The sequence below is a fragment of the Limanda limanda genome, chromosome 17 (genome assembly GCF_963576545.1).
Source record: "Limanda limanda chromosome 17, fLimLim1.1, whole genome shotgun sequence".
Classification (NCBI taxonomy): Eukaryota; Metazoa; Chordata; class Actinopteri; order Pleuronectiformes; family Pleuronectidae; genus Limanda; species Limanda limanda.
Window position 1 is genome coordinate 19,793,486 of NC_083652.1, and position 27,795 is coordinate 19,821,280.

At 44.0% G+C, this 27,795-nt stretch overlaps 1 protein-coding gene across 1 annotated transcript in view; it reads right to left on the minus strand.

Annotated features, from left to right (window-relative positions):
- LOC133023263 (adenylate cyclase type 9-like) overlaps positions 1 to 27,795 on the minus strand; it is a 32,353-nt gene continuing 4,558 nt past the window's right edge. Inside the window, exons 2-10 of the mRNA XM_061090249.1 lie at positions 8,531 to 8,703; positions 5,759 to 5,866; positions 5,055 to 5,311; positions 4,833 to 4,935; positions 3,504 to 3,712; positions 2,473 to 2,632; positions 2,107 to 2,249; positions 1,849 to 1,872; positions 1 to 1,353 (exon numbers count right to left, since the gene is read on the minus strand). Coding sequence (XP_060946232.1) covers positions 18 to 1,353; positions 1,849 to 1,872; positions 2,107 to 2,249; positions 2,473 to 2,632; positions 3,504 to 3,712; positions 4,833 to 4,935; positions 5,055 to 5,311; positions 5,759 to 5,866; positions 8,531 to 8,703 — 2,513 coding nt within the window. The 3' untranslated portion in view covers positions 1 to 17. The remainder of the gene's footprint in view (positions 1,354 to 1,848; positions 1,873 to 2,106; positions 2,250 to 2,472; positions 2,633 to 3,503; positions 3,713 to 4,832; positions 4,936 to 5,054; positions 5,312 to 5,758; positions 5,867 to 8,530; positions 8,704 to 27,795) is intronic.

Here is a 27,795-nt window from a genome sequence, read left to right on the forward strand (position 1 = left end):
TTTACTGCAGCATGTTCTTAAAGTCTGGTCAACTCTCCGGCCTTACACTCGTCCTCGTATTGGTGCTGCTTGACGGCTTTCGGAGACTTGGTCGAAGTTTGTGGTTTATTCTGCTGGACAGAGGATGAGACGTTGAGCTGTGCGTTGTTTGCAGATGGAGAAGGAGGTCCGTCTAGATTTGTAACGGTCAGGCCACTGTGAGACGGAGATCTTCTGGCGTGAGAGATCTCAGCAGAGGGGCGTCGCTCGCGGCTGCCCGCCTCTTTCTCATGAATAAGCCCTGTGGTAGTAGAGGACCCGCTGCTGCCACTGGGTACAATAGTGTTGGTACTGCATGCGGTTGTGGGGACCATGCTGGCAATTTCATCGGTGGGCGAGCGCCCGATGCTACCGTCTACTTGTACCCGGATCTCTGGTGAAACTGAGAGTTGGTACTGGGGCACAGGGCCACTGTCACTGCTCTTCGGGTAAAGGAAGGTCTTCATCTGACCTTTGCCTTTGACATTTACTGTGCCTCGATAATCAAACTCATAATCCATGGCACTGAGCACACAGTAGCTCTCCTCGCTGACCTGGACGCGGCACTCCACACCTGTTGTATCCATGCGACTGGCGATGTTGACCGTGTCGCCCCAGATGTCGTAGAGAAGCTTAGTGGTGCCAATCACCCCCGCTGTAAGAGGGCCATGGTTGAATCCAATGCGGAGCTTGAAGCCAAATCCCAGCATGTTCTTGTTGAAGTCGTCCACTACGTGCATCATCTCCAGGGCAAATTCAAAAAGAGCACGGAGGTGGGCGTGAGGATGCGGCGCATCCGCACACTGCTGCGCATTGAGACCGGCCGCCGCCATGTACGTGGCCCCGATGGTCTTGATCTTCTCGATGTTACTGAAGGCAGGCTTCCGTAACAGCTCGTCAAAGTCACCAATAAGTTCGTTGAGGACACGGTAGCACTCCTTGCCTCCCTCGTAGCTCTCCTCATAAAACTCACTGAAGTTAACAATGCTGGCAAATATAACGCCCACATTGTCGTGGTTCTTGGAGTAGCTCTGGGTGACCTTTAGCTGCTCGGCCACATGGATGGGGATGATGTTGCGAAGCAGCCAGTCGGCCTGGTCCCTCATGTTCTGGATCTTGATGCGGTGCTGATCAGCTTCCACGTTGCCATGGTAATGCAGCCTGTGACTGACCTCAAATTCACGGTTGAGGAACCAGACCAGGAGAAGAAGAAGAAAAAAGGCCACGCAGGCCTCCGGGCCCAGCAGGTCCTGTGGTCTGAGCTGTGGGTCAGGGCCGACTGGGCTGTCAGACATGACAGTTGAGCTGTTACTGGTGTTGTTCTGTCTATCAGACCTAGTGGAGAGAGAGACAGACACACATCATGGGGTAGAACAGAGATGCAGGATTTATGGCTGCATTTAAACCATCACAAGATCAGACCATTTCAGCATAAGTTACCTGCACCTTACCAAAACCAATGCGGCAAGAATTTATCTCAAAAGGAAACTGGGAGCACCCGAGGCTTGGAGCTTCGGACACCAACCATAAATGCCAACATTCCTATATAATCTCTCCCAGTATTTTATTATTTAAAGTTAAGTACTTTATCTTACTTTGTATACTTGCCTTTGGTGTTTCCTTATTTAGAATTCAATAGATTCATGAGCTTTTCCTTAGTCCCTGTTATCATTGTTTTTATGCAGTATTGCTTTTATTCTTAAAAGCAATTTGTGCTATAGAAATACAGTGTGATTATTATCAAAGACACAATGTATTTTATCAAAGCATAATGCAAAAATGTCCTTTGCTTTATTACAGTGAAAACAGTAACAATAATTGTTCACTTACCAGTGAAACAGACTCTTGGCAACACTGGAAGAGATGAAGCACAAAAGACACTAATCAATGCAAGAGGTGCATCCAGACATCCCACACAATCTGGCGTATATTGTGCTCTTGGCTTTAGATTTCAATGAGGGAGCCAGTATCATCCCTTTGTCACAATTATTCAACACATTATTTAATTATTATTCATAATTCTTTGGACAATAAATCGTGTTGTTACATTTTTCATTCATGTCTTTACAATGAACAGGCATGCTGTACCTGCAGGGAGAGCTGAAGAGCAACACAAGCAGACCCAGTCCCACCAGTGTTGCTAGAGTTGATCGCATCCAGTAGCTGAGCTGGCAGAAGTTACAGTACTGAATGATGGCTATGATGACAGAACAGCAGACGAACATGGTGAACTGGGGAAAGCAGAGAGCGAAATTCATGAGTCAAAAAACCCCAGCAGAGTGTGGGATGATCAAATACTAAATTATACTGTCTATGCTAACATACAACATAACATACGGTCCAATTAAAAGACATATAATATGATAACTCGGTGAGGGACATTTTACTGGTAGCCCTGCAGGTAAGATGCTTTACTGGTCAGAAGCAGCCAAACAGAAAAGACAGAGGCTCCACCTGGATGGAGTGATGCATGTCGCAGGTGATGTGGGAGAAGACGGCCACAGCCGGCGCCGACACCAGGACAGCTCCTATAAAGTGACGAGCTATCCAGCCTGAGATCGCACTCATCAGCACCTGAGTGCAGTGCAGCGTACTGTCCAGGTAGAAAGCCATACTGGGGAGGAAAAACAGATAAGTACAGGTAATTGATGGATTAGAAATGGACACAAAAAGTTAGTTTGATCCACGAGTGTCCTGGTTGACCCCAGGCTGATGCTACCTCGAAAATAAGGTGATTCCTCCTCTACAGCTTAGTTTGTGTTCACAAAGCTTCCAAGTATGGGACTCAAAGAAAGGGTGAGAACACTAGACTTATTAATCATAGAGATGAAAGTGGATCAGGGCACCAACTCAGCATAATACACTTTTTTGTTTTTAAATGTGTCCTGACCTTTTTGCTCCAGATGTTATCGTGATATTACTATTGCCAGCCTGAGGTTCCCCCCTGCTAAACAAAGAAGTATTTGTGCAAAACTTTTTCCTCAACTGTTTCTCCTCACATCCATCTTTCTCATTTCAAGCAGTTAACATAATCCAGTTAGTTTACCTACAGATAACAACCATAGAAGATCATCTATCCTGTGTTACAGGGCTCTAAATCTGTTCTCATCTGGCAGAAGAAATACGCTGATAATAAAATATCAAATCTAATAATATACTTATAAATGATCATACATCCTATGTTTTAAAGAGGCTTTCCAACAGACAGTTCCTAAGCATTCATTATTTTATATAAAGTCATATACATTTTATTATCAGGTGTGACACAAGACTGTGTACAGAGTATTTGTTCAGTTTACTAAAAGTCAAATTGAGCTATATTGCGCGTTTGCCTTTAAATTCAATAATTAGTGCTAAAGAAAATACTCAAAGCTTAGAACTGGAAAAAGAAAAATTCCCAGTAACATACAACAACATTTCATCATTCTTACGGGCTGGATCTGGCCCATGGGTCAATACTTTAACGCCTCTGTATTCAGTCTCACCGTATAGAAAACAGCAGAGCCAGAGTCTCCAGCAGGGTGGCAGCAGCAGTCAGAGAGACTGCTGGCGTGGACAGCTTCTGCTGGGTGACAAGCGTCCGGAGGAAACAAGCCAGCGAGAGAGCCAGAAACACCGAGCAGCACAGCAGCATGTCCAGGAAAGAGCTGAAGGTCGGGCTGGCAAAAGTCTGCACGGCTGCTTGAGTCTCGACCTGGGGGAGAGAGAGATGGAGGGATAAAAAAGAGAGGAAGATGGATATTGATGGACATACGAGTAAGCCGCAAATTTGAATAGATAGAAAATACTGCAGCTGCAAAAATGTGTTGCTGGAAAACAACTCTGAAACTTTATAGCAATTTAACTAAAGTCAAATCTATACCTACTCCTACATCAGTGACTGGGACAAGAGACTCAACCGCGTAGCAACAGTTGAAGCCATGAGACTGATACATGCACTCGACCAGCAGAGGGCACCACAACCTAACATTAAACTGGAATGAAAGTCCTGCAGTGATTTCTCTTTGCCGCAGTCTTGACCGCTCTGGTCATGATAAGGCAGTCCTAACAGCTTTCCCAGACAAGAGCCAGACACCCAGTGAACCACAAACAGGCAGAAAGATGTACTCAAACAAATACAGGCATATAAGTTCAAAGGTGGGATCGGAATAGGGCTGGTTTGAAAAATTAGAATTCCCTCATTATCTACTCACCACTATGCCGATGGAGGGGTGGGAGAAGTGTTTGAGTTCACAAAACACTTTTGGAGTTTCAGAGGGAAACAGCGTTGCAGATCCCAAATCCAATACAATTGAAGTAACTGGTGAACAATTCTTCAAACTTATAAAAACCAAGTGTCCATAAACGCCGGCATTCAAATTCAACTCCAGCGATGTCATTTACACCAAGTGTTTAGCCTAAATGTCCGGTATTGGAACTAGCTATGCTACAGTGCACCCTTGGGCGAGAGCTTATGTGCATTGTGAACGTGGCTCCAGAGGAAGATATCAGAGGACATTAAGGCTAAGAACATGGTGTGAATGACATTGTTTCGAGTCAAATTTAAATGTCAGGCCTTATGGACACTTGGATGACACTACAGGAGCTGTATGGAGGCATTTTAAGGTTTTTTGTATAAGCTGCAATGCTGTTTACCCCTGAAACTACAAAAGGGCTTTGTGGATTCATACACTTCATCCACCCCTCCATAAGCGTAGTGATGAGTAGATAATGAGTGAATTATCATTTCGGTGAACTATCCCTTTAAGCTCACATATAGAGGTCAAATAAACAGACAAAAGTATATATCCACACAGATACACACACACACACACCTCCTCCTGGTAGCTGATCCGGTAAGCAGACTCCAGGCTGCTCTCCAGGAAGGTGAGGCTCAGCTTGTTTATCGGCGGTCTGTAGAAATAGTCCTTCATGAGGCTGTCACAGGAAATAAGGAAAGTCAATAGAAATTATGTAGTTAATCAGATCACATTAACCACTGAGATTAAATATTCTGAGTGATTTGGTTATTACATTTATTCTCATGTGACTCTCACCTGTCCTCTTTGATGACGTCCACAAAGTGGGCGTCGCTCCTCTCCCTGAAGTTCTTGGATCGCAGAGGGATGAGTGCCGAGTGGTCCATGCCCAAGGCCCCCCCACTCCACGTCTTCTTCTCCTTCTCCTGCAGCATCTCACACAGCGATGTTTGGCTGTTGTTCAGGGCCTCCAGGCGCGGGCTGAGGAGGCCGTTCAGAGCCTTGGGGTTGCGTCCTGCAGAGACCACCGGGGAACACTTCAGCTGTGGAGCTTCCTGAGGGGAAAAGAGGGGAGAGAGAGAGAAGTTCTCAATTTGCAAACTAGATATGCCGCCCTGTGACCTTTCACCCCTGAACTCTAATAAATTAATGTGACAAGTGACAACCGGTCAAATTTTGAATAGATTCCCTACAGGCAGACTTGACATATGATTTGTGAGGCCACCGTGAGGTTGATCTTTAAACTTCAAGTAGTTCACACTCGAGTCCAACTGAATATTTGTATCACATTGAAGAAATTCCCTCAAGGCGGAGATATCGTGTTATACAGAACAAACCAATTGAAATGCACGTAGCTGTTAATATTTTAGGGGAAAATAATGAAATTAAATATACCAGACAAATAGCAACAGACTCTTTTCAAACTAAAAAGAAAATTTAAATTTGTACATAAATAGCGTAAAGTCTCATCTGTATGGTTCAGGTAACTACATCAGGCTTACCTTGCTGTTGGTCTTGTTGTCGTCGTGGCCGCCATTGATCACCGGCCCTTCCTCCAAATCCTGCTCCTCCCCTGGTATCGGGACCACACTGCAGGACAGACAGGGAGACTGGAGGGTGGGTGGGTGGGTGGGGAGGGGAGGGGGGAGACACAGCATATGGGAAGGAGAAGAATAAAGAGAATTAATAAACAGAGAGATACAGATCAAGGAGAGCGTACGATCAGAGGAGAAACATGAGAAGATGCCAGTGATCAAGATCAAGAGTCTTGGGGGGGGGGGTGACAAATCACATCAGCTGTGCCGCGACGCTGCAGCGAAAACACAAAACTCAACATTTTAACAAAAAAAAGACACAATTTTTTTTTTCAACGAGAAGAAGGCTAACAAGAGCGTCAGTGAGAAAAATGGAGAGTAAGATAGAGAGTAAACAAGCGGTGTAGAGGTGTTCGACAAAAGATCAAGGTCTCGATCTTCATCCCACTCGTCCTCTTCGAACAGAATGGAAAGTGTGTGTGTGTGTTTGTGTGTGTGTGTGTGTGTGACTGGAACGTGGAGCATGCTGTGATGTACACACACACACACACACACACACTACATAATACGCAGAGATGGCACCCACTGTGTACCTATATGCTATATTTAACTTGCAGACACTCATTGCCACACCTGCCCTATTAGTCCAGGCAAAGTAATCAATTTTGGAGCCAAAAATAGAAGTAATTGTAAAAGAATTTTTTTCAGCATAGATTATTTCTATGAGGTGTCCAGAACAACATACTAAAAGTCCTAAGAAATCGTAGTTGAGGAAATATGTTTAATTCTCATCAAAGTGTGCCAATAAGGCCCGGCAACAATACACCCCAAAAACGTTATTTTTTTCATTTACTCCTATCAAAATGAAACTTTACACAATGAAAGTACTCATGAAACGTAACATTTTTTGTATTACAAGTTTCTTTGAAAATTAATTTATGTATGTATTTGTAATACATATGAATGGTGTTTGCCTATGCAAATTAGGACATATTCAATAAGTGTGGAGCTCATGTGCTTGTCAAATTCATTTCAAAAGAAACTTGTAATACAAAAAATGTTACGTTTCATGGTTACTTTCATTGTGTAAAGTTTTATTTTGATTGGAGTAAAGGAAAAAAATAGTCTTTTTGGGGTGTATTGTTGCCGGGCCTTATATGCACACATTGATGAGAATTAAACATATTTCCTCAACTAGGATTTCTTAGGACTTTTAGTATGTTGTTCTGGACACCTCATAGAAATGATCTATGCTGAAAAAAATTCTTTTACAATTAGTCGGTCGTAAAACGCTACTTTGCCTGGACTATACAAGTCCTTTTCACGCAGTCAAATGTCATCGAGATCTTTCTTTTGAGGATGTCTGGATGCGATCGTGCAGTGGGCGGAGCATATCTGCATTCGTGTGAGAGCCGGGGCATCAGATGAAAAGCTGGAGAGGCAGAAGTCATCAGTCGTTGGCAGGAAGGCATCCAGTCTCCCTGCTTGAGTTAGCTCATTACCGTGCCCAGGATCCCCACTGATCCTCCTGCCTCCCACCCTCTTCCTACTCCTTCCTGAACCAGCTATCACCCCCACCCCCCCCCCCCCCACCCCCATCCACCTGCCCTGGCGGAGACATGAAAGATCTTTGCAGGGATCAATGGGTGGATGGGGGGGGCACACGTACACGGAGAAAGGAGGATTAATTGGGGTGATTATCAGGTGCAGAGGCTCCTGGTTTTGAGGATAATTAAAAGCGAATAATTTGTTGCACAGTTTTGAGTTCGTGACCTAGTGGTACAATTTGAAAGCCAATGTGGAAATTTCCCTTGAAGGCAGAGCTAAGGAGGATGTAATGGATGGAGGTGTTCTGAGCTGATGAGCACTCAGGGTCAGTTATGATGGAGACGGCCTGCTGGGGAGAACAGCACTTTTCGCTGCTTAATTGACAAGATCTCTATTTTTATGCATGTAAACGGTCAAAGTTCTTCTCTCCCACAGAGAGCAGCAAGGTACAGTAAGAGACAAATAATGCAAATTGTGAACATTACAGCATGTAAAGCTATTCCGGTAGATCCTCAGATTTAAATTTCTAGAGCAATGCCTGTTGGAATGGGCTGTTTCCTGGGCCTGTGGTAATGCTGGTCGCAGCTTCTCTTTCTGAAACGTAAATTTGACCTGCTGCAAATAAATACCACGATTCCGGATTGCACTAAATTCAACACTTCACTTGCTTGGCCCCTTTACTACACACATGCCTAACATGAAGGCGATAAGATAAACAGTTCCCGAGATATGAGATGAAAATACTGACAACATTCAGTGGAATTGGTATTTACATAATCCTGTAAATGGGCACTTCTGTAAGGATTCATGAGGACTGAGGTATTAAAAAATGACACATGTATGAGCAAAATGAAGAGGCAAATCAACAAAGATAATTATGCATGGTTAAATCATGCAAGTGCGTGGAATAGACATACAAATTCAGATGCATGGTAATATCATGAATGATTAGTTTTCATTTCCTCGACATGACACAAAAAGAAGCTCAAAAATAAAATACTACAGCTCCTGATACACCCACATACACAAAGTGCAAAATGATGAACATCAATAACGCTGCAGCAGAACATGCCGTCCAGCGTTCGTCCTTAGGAAATATAGATGTGCAATGAAAAATGATTCAAGAAATGTACTCCTCAACCCACAAGGCTGAGGTTTCAAATGATTTTCTCAGAGATGGCGTGCACTCACCTTGGCTCTGTCAGGGTCCACGGTGCAGGGCGAAGGGACTCCATCAGGAGTGTGCACTCTGGGCATGGGACACCATGGATCTGCAATCTCTGGTCCAGCCAACCCCAACTGGGAGCAGTTACAGTGAGAGTTCGCCTCAATCTTCCTGGCAGAGACCAGATAGGTCTTCAGGCCTGGAGAGAGAGAGAGCCAGGGAGAGATGGAGAGAGAGAGAGAGGGAAGGAACAGGTTAGTCATCCCTGTGTGGATGAGGGTTTGATGGTTGTGGAGTTGTTTTAGGATCCAGCAGAGGCAGAGGACCCAGCAGGATGAAATCCCTCAGTGAATTATGTAAGCAGCCACAGGCATAAAACCAGAATCAAGAGAGAAAGACAGAAAAGCGTTGAATATCAATCTCTCCCACTTGAAAAACCCAAGGTCATACATAACTCATCCTTGATTCCATATACATATACAGCACATAAACATGATATGTGGTGCATTTTCTCTTATTTAAAAATCACACACATGAGCCAGAGAAATATGGGGGAGGCTTAAAAAGAGGCGTCCACCAAGACATGAAAATAAATTTATTTTTTGAAAGTTTGTACTTCCACACACACACACACACACACACACACACACACACACACACACACACACACACACACACACACACACACACACACACACACACACACACACACACACACACACACACACACACACACACACACACACACACACACACACACCCTCTTCATGTATTAAGATGACTATTTCATGTGTCATACAGGTTGATGTGCAGCTATGTGCTGGGTTCAAACAAGCAATCCAGTGACCATGAGACAGTTGCAGCTTCCAGACAAAACAAGCCAAGGCCAAATATTTGAACACCTGCTTCCTCCCTCGCTTATCAACATGTTATCATTCTGTTGCTTACAAGTGTGTGTGCATCCCGGTTTTTTCCAACACTAGACCAAAAAAAGAACGTTTTTGAATTTACCAATCCGTGGTGACTATTTTTAAAAAGTCTGATGGCTTAACTGATCGTATTTTCCATGCTTCGCTGAGTGTGCATGACTGTGCATTTATCTCTGAAAACACTGCAAGATTTCTTTTTACACAACAGCCGAGAGGAGGACAGGGTCACAGGATGTTCCCACTGAGCAATTTTCTTCACGACTGCACACATGCGGCTTACTTCCTTCCAGACACAGAAAAGGAGAGATTGGCCGATAGAGAGAAGGTGCTGATACACCTCGAGTGTTCAACATTATAAAACCAGGCTTGTCGGCTCAGTTTAAGCGTGGAAGTGAATCCCCACCTTTCCTTGTGTGCAGCGATGCATCGTGACAAGCCCCGGCTGCAGGTATCTGTGTGCATGTGTGTGTTTGTCAGCGGCACAGGTAAGCACCTGTGACTGTGTGCTTAGCCACACAATTCAACTGTCGGTGAAGCCATAGCCTCGGGGCTCTGAGCATTGTCCACCCTAAGTATTTCAGACAGGCCTGCCACTGCCTCCCCTCTGCTGAGCCACTCCTGGGGGGGTGCACTCTCTGACACACACACAAAAACATGCACTTATTTATACCTCTACTATATATCATATCATATTAAATCATGCTCTGTCTCTGTATATTCTTTGTATATAGAAGTCTATATACACATATTTATACATGTGTACATGTTATTATTATTATTATATTTACTATTATTATTATATATACTGTTGCTGCTGCCATTATTACTATATACTGCTATTATATTGGTATAATTACTATCATATATAAATATATATTATGTTATATTATATACTATATATACTGTACTATTTTTATATACTGTCTAACAATAACATTACCATCATATCATCAGTACTATTACCATCATCTTGCCACTGTTCCTTATCTACCTATTTATCTTGTGTTTCTTTTTTTATTCTTTCAACCTCAATATTTTTTATTTTATTCTATTGTATTGTATTTTATTGTATTCAAATATACCGGCTGCTATGACGGCTTAATTTCCCTTCGGGGATGAATAAAGTAATCTATCTATCTATCTATCTATCTATCTATCTATCTATCTATCTATCTATCTATCTATCTATCTATCTATCTATCTATCTATCTATCTATCTATCTATCTATCTATCTATCTATCTATCTATCTATCTATCTATCTATCTATCTATCTATCTATATAAAACAAGGGCACACGCTCTCTTTTGCAATCATACATTTTCACAAATAAATCTTATTGGACAAATACTGAGAAAATCAGCTGGAGGAGAAGATGAAAAGAAGTCAGATGGTGAGATGCATGCAAAGAGACAGATGTAAACACAGCGCTTGCAAAAAGAACAGTTGCGCCAACCACCCACGCACCCAGTTAAACACATCAACACACAGCAAGCGGTGGTGCAGCCTTAGCTGGATCGATAGCCAGGTGGACCATGGGAAACGACGGCGGTAAAACACAGGAACAACGAACTGATTCCCTGCAGCAGTGATGCAGAAGCACAGCGGAGGAGGCAGCAGGAGACTGCAGTGTAGCTCCTGACTGCCTTTCAGGAAAAGGGATTTTGAGAGTGTCACTGAAACTGACTATCAAAGATGGATCCAGAGACACAAACATGCACAATGCACATGCACACACACACACACACACACACACACTGCGTTGACTTGATTTCATTAGTTTGCTAATCAAATCCTTCCCTGCCTCCCACCATGACACACACTGATTTCTGCTCCTGCTCACGGCTGAATCATTGTTTTCTTCTCCCCCTTCCTCTATCTTTCCCTTAAATTCTCTAATGTGAAATTGACAACCTCCATGACACACCATGTTTTCCCAACTTGCAAAAGCGCCACAGGTAGAGATATATTTAAATAATGTATTTCAAGCAGCAGAAAGGTTTCAAATGATGCCTCGTTTTCACCATGACTGTGGGTGGAGATTTGCAAAGGTCTGTTTTCTTATCCGTTTCACAAGCCAGACTGAGAACATTTGAGTCAGGGAAACATTCACGTCCATTTAAGCCAACTACCAAAGTATGTGAGTCACATTGTATAATTTATATATTTACGACCCGAAAATGATAAATGCAAATCCCTGTATTTGCTGTAAAAGCAGAGTGCTGAGTATTATTAAGACTGTAGAGCACAGGGACCAGGCCAATAAACAGAAATCACTGGACCGTTCAGCCTCTATTCCCCAAACTGTAACAGCTTATTAAAGATAATTAAGCGTTTCAAGCTAGATAATAACCGCAGCAACAAATGACTAGAGAGAAAGGATGAAAGGTAGAGAGAGAGTGCAGTGTATTTGATAATGGATTAAAGAATAAAAACACACATTTAAAAAGCATAACTGTAACACACAATTAAAAACAAGATGTCAGACATGAAAACAAACGTCGAGTCGAGGTCAAAACTCATTATTATAGCAAACAACAACAAGCTAGGGGAGGTGACGGGAGGCTGTGCCACTGCAGGGTCATGAAGTCGAGTCTTTTCATATACAAAAGTAGAGCAAGAAGATTAGGTTAGATAGATTGTATAACTGCCGGTATAAACAGGAAGTAATCGGGTCCCGCTCAGGTCCCGCTGGACACATGAATTATCGCAGATTGCTCAAATAATAGCTCATCCCCTTCATGTAAGCAGCTGTATCATTGTAAAATGCAGAATTTAGCTGCACAACAACAGATAGCAAGAAACACTTAATTATTTAATTATCCATGTTGTGCTCTACACTGGTATCCGAGGCTATTGGCGGGTGTTTTCTTCCAGGAGGTTGTCATGTGATAGGAGTAGGGTTGCAAAATTCCGGGAATATTCAAAGTTGGAAACTTTCCATGGGAATTAACGGGAATTAACGGGAATATACGGGAATATACGGGAATTAACGCAAATTAACGGGAATAAACTGGAAATGTTGTGGGTAATTTATACTAACTGTGTTTACCTTGTCATATACAGACATAAATATAAACATTTTGTTGTGTCATAGGCTGATTTGAGCCCTGAGGAAACTTTGGGCACTTGACTATATGCTTCTGCATCGTTGTGTCATTCTTAACATAGGTCTTTGCAAAGTATTTGCAAATGTACACAGCCTTTCCTTCTACATTGGATGGGGTGAAATGCCTCCACACATGAGATAGTGCACGTGGCATTGTTCTGTAGAATAAGATGAGAAAAAAGTTTGTAAAAACACACTAATGCAATGCCAGAGATATAAATAGTTAGCCAAACAATTGGAATCGTCTGTAAACATATTTTACAATTGATGGATAAATGAATGGAAATAGTCTAGATGAACAGATGAACAATCCTCAATCAGCATGCTAATATATTTTCCCCAGTAGTATCATTGAAACTTACCTGACTAGTCCTGCACACTACAGCAGGCCTCAATAGCCCTGCTGTAGAGTGAAGGATGCTGGGAGTTATCTGTGCATGTGATGGAAGAATGCTGCATTCCATACATCTTTAAAATAGAGTTTTGAATGATGTTTTTATTGCTCAGCGTTTAGTTTGCGTAGTTTTTTTTCTTTTTCAAAATTCCCCAAATTCCCGAGCTAAACTTCCCATGGAAAGTTTCCGACCCTTTGCAACCCTAGATAGGAGTTGTGTCATGACCAAAAGGACCCAATCACATCATCGTTTCCGTTTTTGTTTCTACCTGTTGTAGAGTTTTCAAACTAAAATGGGGCCGGCAGCCTTTTCAAACTTCCCTGTTTTTAGCAGCTCTAAAACTCCGGAGTGGTGTGGACGCCAGGCGAATCCGTAATCCGAGTCGATGTTTTTTCAAATGAAAGTCTAGCAGTCTGGATGTAGCCTTAGACAACACATCCTGTTGTCGGACAGCTGGTTTTCGAGGAATCCCATCACGTGACGGAGCCAGAGAGGAGCAGGATAACTCGACTGCACTGGGCCCGAAAAAAGAAGCACAGTGTGTCATCTGTGTGTGTTTTATGTGAGGGGGTTATGTGGGTTCAAGTGTCTGCAGATGTTCTTGTGCCGGTTCCTGGACATTCTGGGGCAATCTCTCGTCTTTACGATCAAACCTCGTGGCAGCTGAAATAACAATAATGTCGGGCGGTAAATTGCAGCTCCGACAAACTGGCCTGACCGGCAGCTGGCTGCACTGTCCACCTCAATAAGGTCCAACATCATCAGTATACAGCTGTGCTCCGAAAGGCCTCACGGCGGGGAAAAAAGGTCAGGAAGCTTCGTGCTGTGTGTTCCAATTGATGTCTCTCGTTTCTTTCCAGCTGCGTGTGTTAGTGTGAGAGTGATTTTCTGTCTGTCTCTCCGTCTGTCTGTCTGTGCTGGTTGATGAGCTGTCGTGCAGGAACAAGCGTGTGTTAGCCTCCCTCCATCTCTGATGACCCTGGGGTTTTTGAAGAGCATCATTAGTGGTGGCAGCATCTGGGTGTTAAGGGACGTGAAGTGTCCTGTCCTATCAGCTGACAGGGCACAGTAGATAACCTTTCCCCATGAGAGCCCAGTCGCATCATCTCCCTCTCCAAGCCACTTTGTTTAGGACAGAGGAGAATGACATGAGGAAAGCTCTTTGCAAACAAATAGAAGCGTCACCTCCCCTGCCTCCTCACAGCACGCCCGTGCTCTCCTGTTATCATGGCCGTCCTTGAAACCGCTCTTGCTGAGAGTGGATCAGCTCCGAGGCCGGCAGTGCCAAACAAACACGCTCAGAAACGGGGAATGAAACTCACACGTCATGACTGCATTGATCAAAAGTAAGAGATAGACCCCAAGGGAAGACCCCCAAATCGTTATTCAAAGAAGAAGATACAGTACATTGTTAAAAAAGGTACATTAGTCAAGGCTTTGTAACTTTGTGGATGTTTATCACAGAGCAACACCTTTCCTTTCACCTTCATTTACAACCCAAGTGGGACTGAGCGGCAAAATCTGCCGTACTATCTTTACAAGGACTCTCATTGACATAATGATTGCAGCAGCAGACCATAACCTTAAGCACCACAACTAAATAATCCAGGGAGCTGTCTGCAGCAACTGATTCAGACATTTGCGTTCCTACGTACAGCCCCTCCGGGTAATTAAGATACATTTATTTGTCCCAAACACATGCACAGACATGCACAAGCACACTCATGCAAGGAGGGAAAATTAACCTCTGCTTTTAACCCATCTGGTGCAGGACACACAGAGCAGTGGGCAGCCATGTACGGCGCCTGGGGAGCAGATGTTGGGGGAGTAAGGTGCCTTGCTCAGGGGCAATAGACAGGGTAGGGAGAATCATTTTTGGACAGATCAATCCAGGTTCGTCTTTTTGTTGTTTCTCCGTGGAGTCGAACCAGAGACGAACCAGAGACCTTTTCTGCCCATAGTCCAAGTTTCTGCCACTAGTCCACCGCCTCTCCTAATTTCAGGGGAATAACTTGAGAAGCCAGGAATCAAACCACCAACCTCCCAGTTAGCGGACAACCCGCTCTACCCCATGGGCCAGTACACAAACACATACAAACAAACACACAGAAATCATGCACCTGCTCCACACATAATGACAGGTTTGCCTTCCAGGGCCAAGTATCGGAGCAGGAGGGCAGTGGAGCAGGTGCTGCGGAGGAACTAGCACCGCTACGCCGGGCAGCTCTCCCCATGCCAGTTGGCACTCCTTCCACTGCACCCCCCCATCCCGGGATAAACTGTACATCCTGTCCCTGTCGTTGGGGGAGGGGGGGAGGGAACCTTCCCAGTACGACAAGTTGTTTAAGGAGGACTTTATCACTGCAGCACGGTTTGCAGACGAGGGTAGGGAGAGATAAGAGGAAAAGATTTTTAGGAACATTGGAGTTGAGAGAAAAATGCCTTGAAAAGAAGTGAAAGCTTTAAGTCTGTGAGAGATCCCATTCAGTCATAGAACATGAAATACTCATTTCAGAGAGAATCACAGAAGGACTGTCATTTTTGGCAGGAAAGGAGAAGCAGAGAGTTTGTGTGTGTTTGTGTGTGTGTGTGTGTGTGTGTGTGTGTGTGTGTGTGTGTGTGTGTGTGTGTGTGTGTGTGTGTGTGTGTGTGTGTGTGTGTGAAGAGGAGGGATGAGCTCTGACCTTCCTCTTCACAGATGAACACTTCTGCTGAGCCCAGGTTTGACAACGTTCTGAAGCATCACCGGGCATGTTAGAGGTCGAGCAGGATTATTCACCCGAGTCAAATTGTCAGAGGATGAAAGGTGGAGTAACAAACTTGTTGTCCAATGTTTTTGACATTAATCCATCCCTCCGTTATCTATACCCCTTCTACTGGGGGTCACGGTGGGCTGGAGCTTATCCCAGCTGACCGTGGGAAAGAGGCGGGACAAAATACTGTTATTCACCTGACCCCTGTGGGCAGAGAAACCCCTTCACAGACGTGCAGTAGAACCTGCAAACTACAGTACCAACCACTGCACCACCGTGCCGCCCCAGGATGTTTTACACTGCATTATTAACTACATGAATAAATGACCTCAATTAGCAAAATGAGGTTTTGTCCTATATATAGATTGTGTGTACACGTGCGCTGGGCTGGTATCCAACAACACACTTCATCAATGGCTTTATTATGTGATGAAGGACCCTGTTTTTGTATTTCTTTCACTTTCACTGGGACAAAAAAATGAATTTCAGGGATGCATGAACAATGTAATGCAACACAGAGATAAGTTTGTTTTCAATACTTACTTCCATCTTGGCTTTTTCATCCCTTAAATCTCTGTCTGTCTGTGGCTTGCATATTTCAAAAACTGCTGATCTATCGTTTTCACACTTGGCAAGTGTCTAGCTAAGGGTTGAAGAATTTTCAGTGTTGAATTTGATTGTCAACAGCGGGTGTGTACCTCTTCATACACAGTCTATTGTGGGTTCACAACAGTGGCAAGGACAACTGATTCTCCGGTTCGTGGTTCTACAGACAGAGACCCGCTTCACTGAGCTGTGAATAAACAGTTTCACTGAGTCCAGCAGCTGGTCTGGTCTTGCCCTGGCTCAATTCCTGCAGGTCACTTTTACAGTTTAATTAATTTGTTCCTAAATCAAATGGGATGAGAAGCGCTGCAGTAGAACACGCCTCCCTGCACATCAATTGAAGGTGCAAACATCTTGTTGAACCATATTATGCTGTTAAAGTGGGTAAGACATTAAAACTGAGCTGTTAGAAGTCCAGTATAAAGCTTTTTTAGGTGGCGCCTAGGGTTGCAAAGGGGTGGACAGTTTCCGGTAAATTTCCGGAAACTTTCCATGGGAAGTTTAGCTCGGGAATTTTGGGAAATTTGGAAAAAAAAAAAAACGCAAATTAAACGCTCGGCAATAAAAACATCATTCAAAACTCTATTTTAAAGATGTAAGGAATGCAGCACACGCTACACGTTGAGCTTCAACCCTCCACTGTGCATTCTTCCATCACATGCACAGATAATTCCCAGCATGCTTCACTTTACAGCAGGGATATTGAGGCCTGCTGTAGAGAGCAGGACTAGTCAGGTAAGTTTCCATGATATTACTGGGGAAAATATATTAGCATGCTGATTGAGGATTGTTCATCTGTTCATCTAGCCTATTTCCATTCATTTATCCATCAATTGTAAAATATGTTTACAGACGATTCCAATTGTTTGGCTAACTATTTATATCTCTGGCATTGCATTAGTGTTTTTTTACAAACTTTTTTCTCATCTTATTCTACAGAACAATGCCACGTGCACTATCTCATGTGTGGAGACATTTCACCCCATCCAATGTAGAAGGAAAGGCTGTGTACATCTGCAAATACTGTGCAAAGACCTATGTTAAGAATGACACAACGATGCAGAAGCATATAGTCAAGTACCCAAAGTTTCCTCAGGGCTCAAATCAGCCTATGACAAAACAAAATGTTTATATTTATGTCTGTATATGACAAGGTAAATACAGTTAGTATAAATTACCCACAACATTTCCAGTTTATTCCCATTAATTCCCGTATATTCCCGTTAATTCCCGTGGAAAGTTTCCAACTTTGAATATTCCCGGAATTTTGCAACCCTAGTGGCGCCAAACACGTGCATTTAACAAACAGGATAATATAACAGGCTGGATCCAGCTTAAGCCATACTAAGGTGAAACCTGTGCAGCTTTCAGCTCCACTCAAACTTTTCAGAATCCCCAGATAACGCACAGTCACCTCTTTGTACAAGTTACGTAAGCTCGAGTTCATAAACAAGAAACACACGGCACCTGGGGCGTTCTCAGGACATGAGCGCTCCAGGTTTGGGACAAAAACACGACCCTGAAATGTGAGTTACGTCAGAGTACTTCTCTGCTTTCACACAAACACACGCTGTCCCAGTTCAACGAGCCACACCGAGGTCTCGGGCCTCATGTTGCAATCAACCAAATCTGTTGGTATCCTCAACCCTCCCCCCTCGCTTTTTTCTGTCCCTCACTGTTGTAAACAGGGGTGGCACGAAAACAAGCCAATCCGTATTTGGCCGGTGGGTTTTCCTGGCTTCAAGCCGGCCCGACAACGCACGGCTCAGGCAAATACGACATTAGAAACACTTGACATCCCTCCAAAGTCTTTAACTCTCGCCTGGCTGTTCCTGCCTCCCGCTCTCTGAGCTCGTTTTGTATTCCGCGCCTCCAATCCCTCCAATCCCTCCATCCTTGACAGACACAGGCTGCCACGGTCTGCGAACAGAACAATTGATACAGTTGACATCCCTCCAAAAATCTTGAAAACCCCTGTCATCCTATGCTTAGTGGCCTCTATTCTCTCCCTTTTTTGACAATCTCGCTGACAATCACCATTTCAAATCCAACTATCCTCCCTGTTCTTTCGTGTCCAAGTCGATATTCGATCCGTCTCATCGTACATGGGCTTATAGGGATTTTTTCTGCGAAGTATTGCCCCTGCTGGCATCATCCCTAAAGCTCAGACTCAATGTCCATCTCATCTTTTTATAAACCCCTGCTCTTCTCCTCAGTCAAACCCGTCTTCCTCCACATACACTCCTCTGAATACTAATGTCCCCACCACCTTTTCAACAGTGACATATTGCTCTTTAAGCCGTTCAGCACATCTGTCGAAACGACAGCAACACACAAGTCTGTCAAACTCTTAAAAGCTTTATTACAAAAGCAAGAAGAGACATTTGTCACTGGGATTTCTCACTTTACTGCAACTCAATATGTTTCAAAGATGTTCCTGATGTAAATTACTTTATACAAGCTTTTTTCTTGACAGAAGGGGAATTATCCTCATTCCGTGTGTAAGAAATATTTAAGTAAAGAGTGGCGTTAAGGCTTAATTCCTGAGGCAGAACGCACCAAACTTCAAGATGCCAACGTCTCCAAAATTAATGATCAACCGCTAGATTTTAATGAGCTTTATGCTAAACATAACACAAACAAATATTTTAGTTTCCCTCGCCAAGGAGGCTGCTTTCCCCCCTGGGTGTTTGTTTGTTTGTGAGCAAGATTACACAAAAACAACTGAATCAATTTCACTGAAACTTGGTGGAACAATGCGCTGTGGGTCAGGGAAGAACTCATTAAAGTTCGATGCGGATTCAGGAAGAGGAAAAATCTCTCTTCTGCATAATCACCAAAACGTCTCTTTCGGCTTCATCTAACAAAAATACAAAATAACAATGCAAAGCAGCCAATAATGGATAATGAATGAAAAAACTATGACAGTCTTCTAACGATAATTCAATTTCATCTCATGCTAAATTATCTCCACCTGAGACACTATTGACCCTCAAATATGAGCAATGATCCTTTATCGATTAAACAGTGACCGAGTTTGAGGCTCTTGGTGAGTGATCAATGAAAGAAGCCAACACAGACACACACATCTCCCTCCCTCCTTCAACTTCACCTCCCTCTCATCTAGTCTTCTGCTCTAATACCCCAGACTTTGCTTACACAACATTTTGACTAATCGCATCTCGGGCTGGATCTTTTGCCGAGCGCTGCCCGACTCCCCGAGGATTCCTGATCTAAAAACAGGCCAATGATACAGCAGGGGCAAATGAGGCTGCTAACTACAAGCTGGGATCCAGCCACAGAAAAAGCCTGAATCTTATTCTGCCTGAGACAGAAAGCTGTACACACTGTATGCCAACGATTTTGTGCACCCTGTTAGAATAGTGGAAATGACAAATCAAGTCAAATCTCATGGTCAAGCACAGAAACAAGGGCCGGAAGACAAATTGAAAAAGCGTTGCTGAAATGTGTGTCGAGGAAAGTGATGTTTATAAAACACAGCAGAGGAGGCGGCGCTCGGACTCGACAGTTACAGAACGAGACAGCAGCGAGATGGAGGAGAGAAAAACACACAGGGAGGCAGAGAGGAGGCGAGAAACCGAGAGGGAAAGATTGAAAGTGATAAAAGGATGTGGAATGACCTCCGCTGGGAATATATCAGGTACTTAGCAAGCACACACACACACACACACACACACACACACACACACACACACACACACACACACACACACACACACACACACACACACACACTGACACATACATGGAAGTCAGAAATAGCCTTTAGGAGTGACAGCATTGGGGGACTCCTGGGGCTATAAAGCATAAGGATGGAGACGCATGTGACAGGGGGACACGGGGGGGGGGTGTGGTGGGCTGTCACACTGAAGCCCTAAAAGAGATCAGAGCTTGACTTTCTATCTGAGACAGGAACCAGATACCAGCTGTAGACTCACTGGAAAAGGCTAAAACCAGCATTTGAGCTGAATTTATTCTGCCCATGAAGCAAAGGCCTGATTCTTTTATTCATTTATTCCTTCATTCCTCTGCGCTACAGACGGCCACAGTTGTGTAATAGTTGCCTATTAATAATACATTAGTGAGCCACACCAATGCACTCGGTGACACGCTCCCTCCTTACTGTGGCTCCTTTTGAGTCGGACACTGAATACTCACTGTCATGTATTCCGGTGCCCGACTACTACATGGAATTAAAAGTAAAACCATATATCTTTGTGCTCTCTTTAAACACTTATGGTCTTCAGTTGTAACCAATTAGCGACAGACAGGTTGAACAATTGAGAAAGCATAACAATTACAGTCATTTTTATAGGATTTACTTAAAATGATTATCTTTTTGATTTATACAGCGAGTCTTGGCAAAGGTATGCACTCATAGGTTTAAACTCCTCTAAACTGCAATAACTCCACCAAACCAGCACCCTGGAATATTTGCATATTTTCTATTTTAAATTTTTGATATTCTATTTCATTGTTATTCTATTTTATTCTATTTTATACTATTTCTATTTCTATTTCTATTTTATTTTTTGGGGTTGAAATTACTGAGCATTGCTTAAAGAGAGTGTGTGACCCAAGCATTTCATTGACAGTGACTACTTCATGTTATCTCTGTTCATTTCACAATAAAAAATCTTGAATCTTGAATCATAGCACCACCAATTTCACACACTGTTCAATATCTTATGTTTGTATTTGTATGTATCTCATTCAATATTAATTATTATCTTTCTCAAAATGTTGAAAAATGGGGGAAAATATTTGTGAATCCGCCCCCAGATCCCATCTCTGTCTCGTTGTAATCTGTTGAACGTGGTTGTGCATTGATGCTAATAACCAAACTAATAAAAATCAAGCATGGACAAACACAAACCTCCTTGGCAGAGATAGTCATGCTTTAAAGCCTCAGCCAACCAGTCAACTCACAGTTTACCTCAATGTCCGTCCAGACTCATAAAATAAAGCTTTGAAGGAATTTAATAAAAGATATTAAGTGTGTTGACTCATGGCCAATGAAAAATATTTTGTGAGGTCCCAATCCTCGAGTTAAATTGAAGAAATTCCCTCAAGGCGTTCCTGAGACGGCCAGACGAACCACTCAAAAGCATAATGGGAGCTGGGAGGAGGCATAAAAAGTGGAGGTCAGCAGGGAGATAAAGAATTTGACTGAAAAGGAGAGCGGAAGAGGAAGCGTGTGAGAGGAGGATTTTGACAAAGACACTTCCTCTCCCTCAGAGCGGAGCGAGTCAATACTGGCCTTTCATAGTGCGCATATAAAATGAATTCCCCCACCTGCACTGCTTATAATAGAAGAACTCATGTTCATCTATTTATGAACAGGCCCAAATGTGCACAAAGGTTTTTAATGGAGGAAAACCCACTTTTGGTTGCATACACACACAGGGTTGACCCGTGCAGGTCGAGTCCGGCTTCATGGTGGACTGGCCCCCCCCCCCCGTCATCTTCCCTCATTCATAATTCACCGAGCCATTTATCACACACACATGCTCCTGCTGTGCACACTAACGAGCCGCTATACAGCGCACAAACATGCACAGGGCGCGGCTGCAGGTGTGGGTGGAAACATTTAGTTTGCTTGAATGCACAGCGCAGGAAGTGAGCGTGCGTCAGCGTGAGCGCACGTGTGGGAGGCTGTATGGGGGGGGGGGGGGGCCGGGGGGGGTCGTTGAGAGCGTCCCCTTAAGAACGAGCTCTATCCGTCAATGTCGGTGAAGGCGAGCGCCTGGCTGTTCAGGGGGAGTGCAGGCATTCTGCTGTGGCCTTGATCACAAAGGAGAAAAGCTTAGGATGCATCAGTGACTCGTGAAAGCAATTTATCAACCGAGCATCTGCACGCCGGCGGGGGGGCGGGAGAGCACGCTTAGCCCCGTGCACGAGTCAAGAGATGTTAACGAAGCACCGAACGTGCAGCGAGAGGGCAACAGCAGAGAAGAGACACACACACACAGAGAGGTCTTCTTAAAAAGTACAAGTGCAATCTGTGTCTGTGTAAAAAAAACCTTTTCCTCTGCTCAAAGAAACCCACCCACATCGGGCTTTTGTCTGCAATGGGATCAGATATAACATACATTCAATTCAACGTCAAATCTGCAAGATAGGCCCAGATCGGATCCATGTTTTTTTAGAACTTGGGAACAACAAGTTGCAATACTGGCAAGACAGCGAGGTTTCCGCTGCGTTGGATCGTCTAACATGACTCACCAAAAACTACTAAAAGCCAAATTCCTCCACTGGCAATGGGAAAGGAGTGGATTGCCTTCTCTAAGCGGGTTTACCTGCGTATACCTTTTAATATCAGTGCAAAAGAGGTCCAACTTTCCTGTAGAGCTGCGCCAGTGGAAAACGACTGCACGGGTTCAGCTCCTTCTCGCTTGACTCACACAGAAGTAGGCCTTCGCTTCGCTGGGTCTTCACTCCAACATGAAAGCCCTCAGCTGAATAAAGTCAATTTGGCTCTTTCCTCTCTCTCGGTCAGAGCACCAGACAGAAGAAAAAGAGCCTCCAGTTTGAAGCTGACCCTCGCCACTTTCATCAGGCTGGAAATTAGCCTTGGCGGGCCCGGAGTGGGGAGTGTGTAGGGAGTGTGTATGTTTGGGGAGTGTGTGTGCCGCAAACAGATGGGAAACCTTTCCCATGCGTTGTGCTGACGCTGATGTTATGACTGTGAGCCATGGCGGAGCCGCACAAAAAAACCCTGAGCAAGACGAACCTTCAGAGGCCACTCTATCCATCTTTCTGGCTCACTCTGTATGAACCTGTTTATTTTTCTCTCATTGTAATCTTTCTTCTCGCAGCATTTTCCTCTACTTTTCTTTTTCGCTTTTCACAGCATTATTCTCCGTCTGCAGGAGGGGAAGTTATGTTGGCAGGAACAGATCCAAACAGATGATCTCAACACATTTACATTTGAGAAAACTAAACTAACCCTAACCCTATCAAAGCTGATATGAGACTTGCTTGTTGAATGCAATCGAGGAAAGAGGCAGAAAGAAAATTTGTATCAGGACGGCTTCATCTCTAATGTATCACTGACACAGTAAATGAAATGTTTTGTCCCCTGCGGTAAAGAGTCAGATTCTACCGTGCTATCTTGTCTCTTCTATTCAGGGGAATTCAACCATGAGAAAACACTCACTGATCATACACTGTCATTTTGAGATGAGAAAATAACAGGTTGTACTTTAGGTTGGGACTGTTAGAATTTTATTTTTTTAGGTGCATATATTATTTTTATTGTATGATGAATTAATCATTTATGGCAAACTCATTAAAATCATTTTAATCCATCCAAGTACCCTTGATGTACATGATAGTTGAGGTTATAGGTTGAAGAAAAGCTCTGAATCAAATTTAATCACATCATGTCAAACCAGGAAGAGCTCAACTGGAATCAATAACAATGATAATGGCTGCATTCTGCTTTGATGACCCTGTTCAAGGTTTTTCCTATTGTGCAGATAGATATAAAAGAGCATTAATTAATAGTCATAATTAGTTACCCCCTGAAACCTCAGACTCTCTTCTGGGACAATAAATGTGACAATACAGCAAGCGGCTGCTTTTATAACTCGACTCAACAGGTCTGAACATGTCATGAATCATTTGCACTTTATAGAGCAATTTATTATACTTGGTTTTAAATCTGAGAGTCGACAGGACGTTCAATAGAATAAATAACCTCATAACTACTTTATTATAATAAAATAACGACATCTGGGCACAATGAGTGATGTTTTTTTGTGAAAATAAGTCTGGAAAAATCATTAAAACCCACAGAAACGCCCGCGTCATTTATTACGTCTCTCCCTCACTTCACTTCACATCCTCCTTCTATCCAAATCATATTCATGACACCTGAATATTACTTATTGTTGGAAATGGTGAGTCATGATTTTACCTTAAACTGGATTCAATTAAAAGTGGCAACAGGCTGACTGAAGGGAACAGTGTGTGCCGGGCGTGTTGAACATGGAATAGCGTGTTCTATTCCATGTCTGCTGCTCACATGTGTGGCTCCTTATCAGACAGACAGCGGTGGCACTGCTATCAGGCTCTCATCCAGCTCGCCCTGGGTCATCTCAGACTAGATAGAGGCCCAACACTTCACCACTGAGCCGATAGGACAGCTGTCCCCTACAGGAGGGTGGAGGGGTCTGCAGGGACCCCGGACACTTGCCAGGATTAAGTGGAGCACAACAGTGTGCATGGATATCCAGAGCAAAATCTCCAAGATTATCAGTTCGATATAAAGTACACCATGGAGATAAAATCATTTGCAGCTCTTGGAATAATAGTCTTTCTGCTTTTCATCCAGAAACTCATTACATCCCCCCCCGAGTACAACCCTTTTATTGCTTGCTGGGTTGAAGCAGCCACTGACACCGCTGCTGCTGCACAGTTCTCCTGAACAAGTGCAGGTGGCTCAGTCCTGCCGAGTATCAGTGTCCACAGCCCAAATGACTGCAGCTAGAAAATCCCCACATCGCACAGTGGACCTTTAATAACCTTGTTGCCACATGGGCCTGGTGTTTACAGAGCACGACCCGGGGATGGTGAAGCTCTGCAGACTTGCTCGGTATCATGAGGCCAAAGATGGCAACTGGTGAGACTGTGTGGCTGCAGGCTGCGGTGCCATGCCGTGCTGAGCCATAATTCATAATACATGCTGATTCTGTACAATGCGTTGTGATGTATTATGCCATTACTCTCTCTCTCTGCAGAGCTGTAATCTACCATGCAGAGCCAAGGAGCTCCAGGCTCCTGGTCACTGCAATGCAATATAGTAGCTTAGAGTCACACACCCCCCCGCCACCCCCCCCCCTGGCAGCCAGTGAGGAGCCCAATCCCAGACTTCTGCAGAAAGGGTCTCTTATGAAAGCTGTATACTGTGTTATAGTAATCCCGGGTTCTATTTAGCACCGTTTTTATTAACCCTCCCAAACTCTTCCACCGTGTAGCTTTGCCACGTCGTCTCACACCCGACACTCACGATAAGCCACTCCACTCAGAGCACTTCACCATCGACCCCTCCTGTCTCTCCGTAGAGTTGAATGGCGTGCGCGCATACTGATTTGGTCTCGAGGGTCTAGACGAAAATTATGCCAGGTATTTGACTGCTGGCAGGGTGAGAAGACAGCTGTGTATATATTAGTGTGAAAAAGCCAAACCGTTTAACTTTCTGTCAAATGCAGCAGTGTGCAGAAAGAACGTGCACACACACACACACGTTCACAGCATTAAGGTGTGGAATCCAGAGCCTTATGTGTGTACAGCTTCCTTTTCTTTGCTTGTGGTTCTCACTCAAGCTCGACACAGCAGCTCCAGTTACGTGGTAGTTTAATGTAGTGGCGTTTAAGCAAAGCTGCTGTGGTTCCACTGTCCACTGGACCAAAAGTCTAAATGGTGGAACTAGACCAGAGCTAAATGCACTTCAGCTGCTTTCAGACATGCACTGAACTCCAGAGATCCTCGAGACATTCTCCATATGGGCTGTGAGAACTCAAACGTCCCAGCTGCCGGACTTTCTTCGGCCTTCCCCCTAGTGAAAGCAGAAAGTCCCGAGGAGCAGATGTGAGAACACAACTGGAGATCCTGGAGCGTGTGGGTGTGTCCATGATGTTTCAGACATGCAAAAGACAGGAAAATTATAAAAACTACAACAAAACAAATATCTCAGGATGAAAAAGCATAGAAGACACGAACGAAGTTGTCAAGAGAGCTTTTGGTGATTGGAGCTTTCGCTGGTGTCCATGATCTCCACAGCAGAATTCATACGTTACTTGCTGCTTCTCCGGACATCCACTGGAGGTCATGTCTGAAAACGGCTTTAGTGGGTCTGTCCACTGGACCAAAAGTCTTAATGGTAGAACTAGACCAGAGCTAAATGCACGTCCTGGACTTTTCTCCTCTAGTTCTCCCTCACCTGCATATCTCTACCCCTGCTTCCTTTAAGCAGAACATCAAAACCAGCCAAATTTATCGTGGTCAAGGTCACGGGGAGCAGCCATTATAAGTAATTCTCTGCTGAGCCTCAGGCGACTACAGTTTGCTGATTGAAGTGCAGCCCTGAGGAAAAGCATTCACAATGCCATGGCAGGGCTGCGTGAAAGGGAAAGTGTGTGTGTCTGTGTGCACATGTCAGTCACCCTAAAAGACAAATGACTCCTCTAATAACGAATACCTTCTGCAGAGCATGAAGTGATAGAACCAGAGTGAAGCGACACAGACCGTTCATCACCGGGACTATTTGCAGCGACGTTCTGCTCAGTGCTCAAATCAATCCTAATGTAGCTAATCAATTATTGTTCTGAAGGCTTAAAAGAGGACAAATTATGGACCAGAATACAAATAAACTTCCATTTTATAGCGAGCTCCCCCCGCGGCCTTGGCTGATTCACTTTGATATCAACATGACATGAAAATCTCTCTTGTTGCCTCATCATAAATAAACACAGCCGTGAAAGCCTCATTATCGGCAATCAATATCATTTGCCGAGATAAAAACGTCTGGCTGGCTAGCGGGCTGATGTATTTTGGGGGTCAGGACAATACCAGGCTAGAGTGGGAAGATATGATGATGGAGAATTACCAACATTAATCACTTTAGCCAAGGAGATTATCCAGTCTTGCTTAATTAGAAATCTCCCACAGGGCAGAGAGAGGAGAGAGCAGGGCAGGAGGGGATACACAGAGCGGAGCTGCACAGCACAGCAGAGCTCAGCAGTTAAGTTAGAAAAGGTCAGACTCTCAATTTCAAACTGAATCAGAGCACACGCCCCAGAGCGAGGCGGCAGGAAACGGTCAACCCTGTACATGAGGACTATCAGTAGTAGACAAGAGCTGAACAGTTTTATACGATAGCGTCGGATGCTGAAATCAGTGAGTTTTCTTTACGTCATCAAAGTGGAGCTACAGTGTTACTTTGGGTTACTTCTTTTATTTGTTATTCATTCAGATTTGGTTGCACCACCAGCCTGGAAAAACAAATCAGCAAAGCTCAAAAGCAAGACAAGGCCCTGGGGTTAGAGAAGCAGTACCAGGGCAGCATCAGCACTAATTTAGAGTCGTGTTTCTGGCCACCTGGAAAACATAAGGTCAATATTCACTCCCTTTTAGCTCCATTTTTGGTCTCTACCAACTCCTAAAGGGGAAAAGTGGCTTTTAAAGGGATAGTTCTTGTTAAATTCACTCATTATCTACTCGCCACTATGCCGATGGAGGGGTGGGTGAAGTGGTTTGAGTCTACGTAAACACTTTAGGAGTAAACAACAGAAAGAAACCACAACATGCCTCCATACTGCTCGTTTTTTGCTGAGCAGGCAGTGGGTTTGCAGTCGTCAGCTGTGATCAGTCAGTAACAGAATTGTAGTGTTTACATATTAAGGCAACAACTGCTTATGACCTTAACACCATTTGTTCCCTTTTACATCGACACACAACCTCAACTCAGTCAACA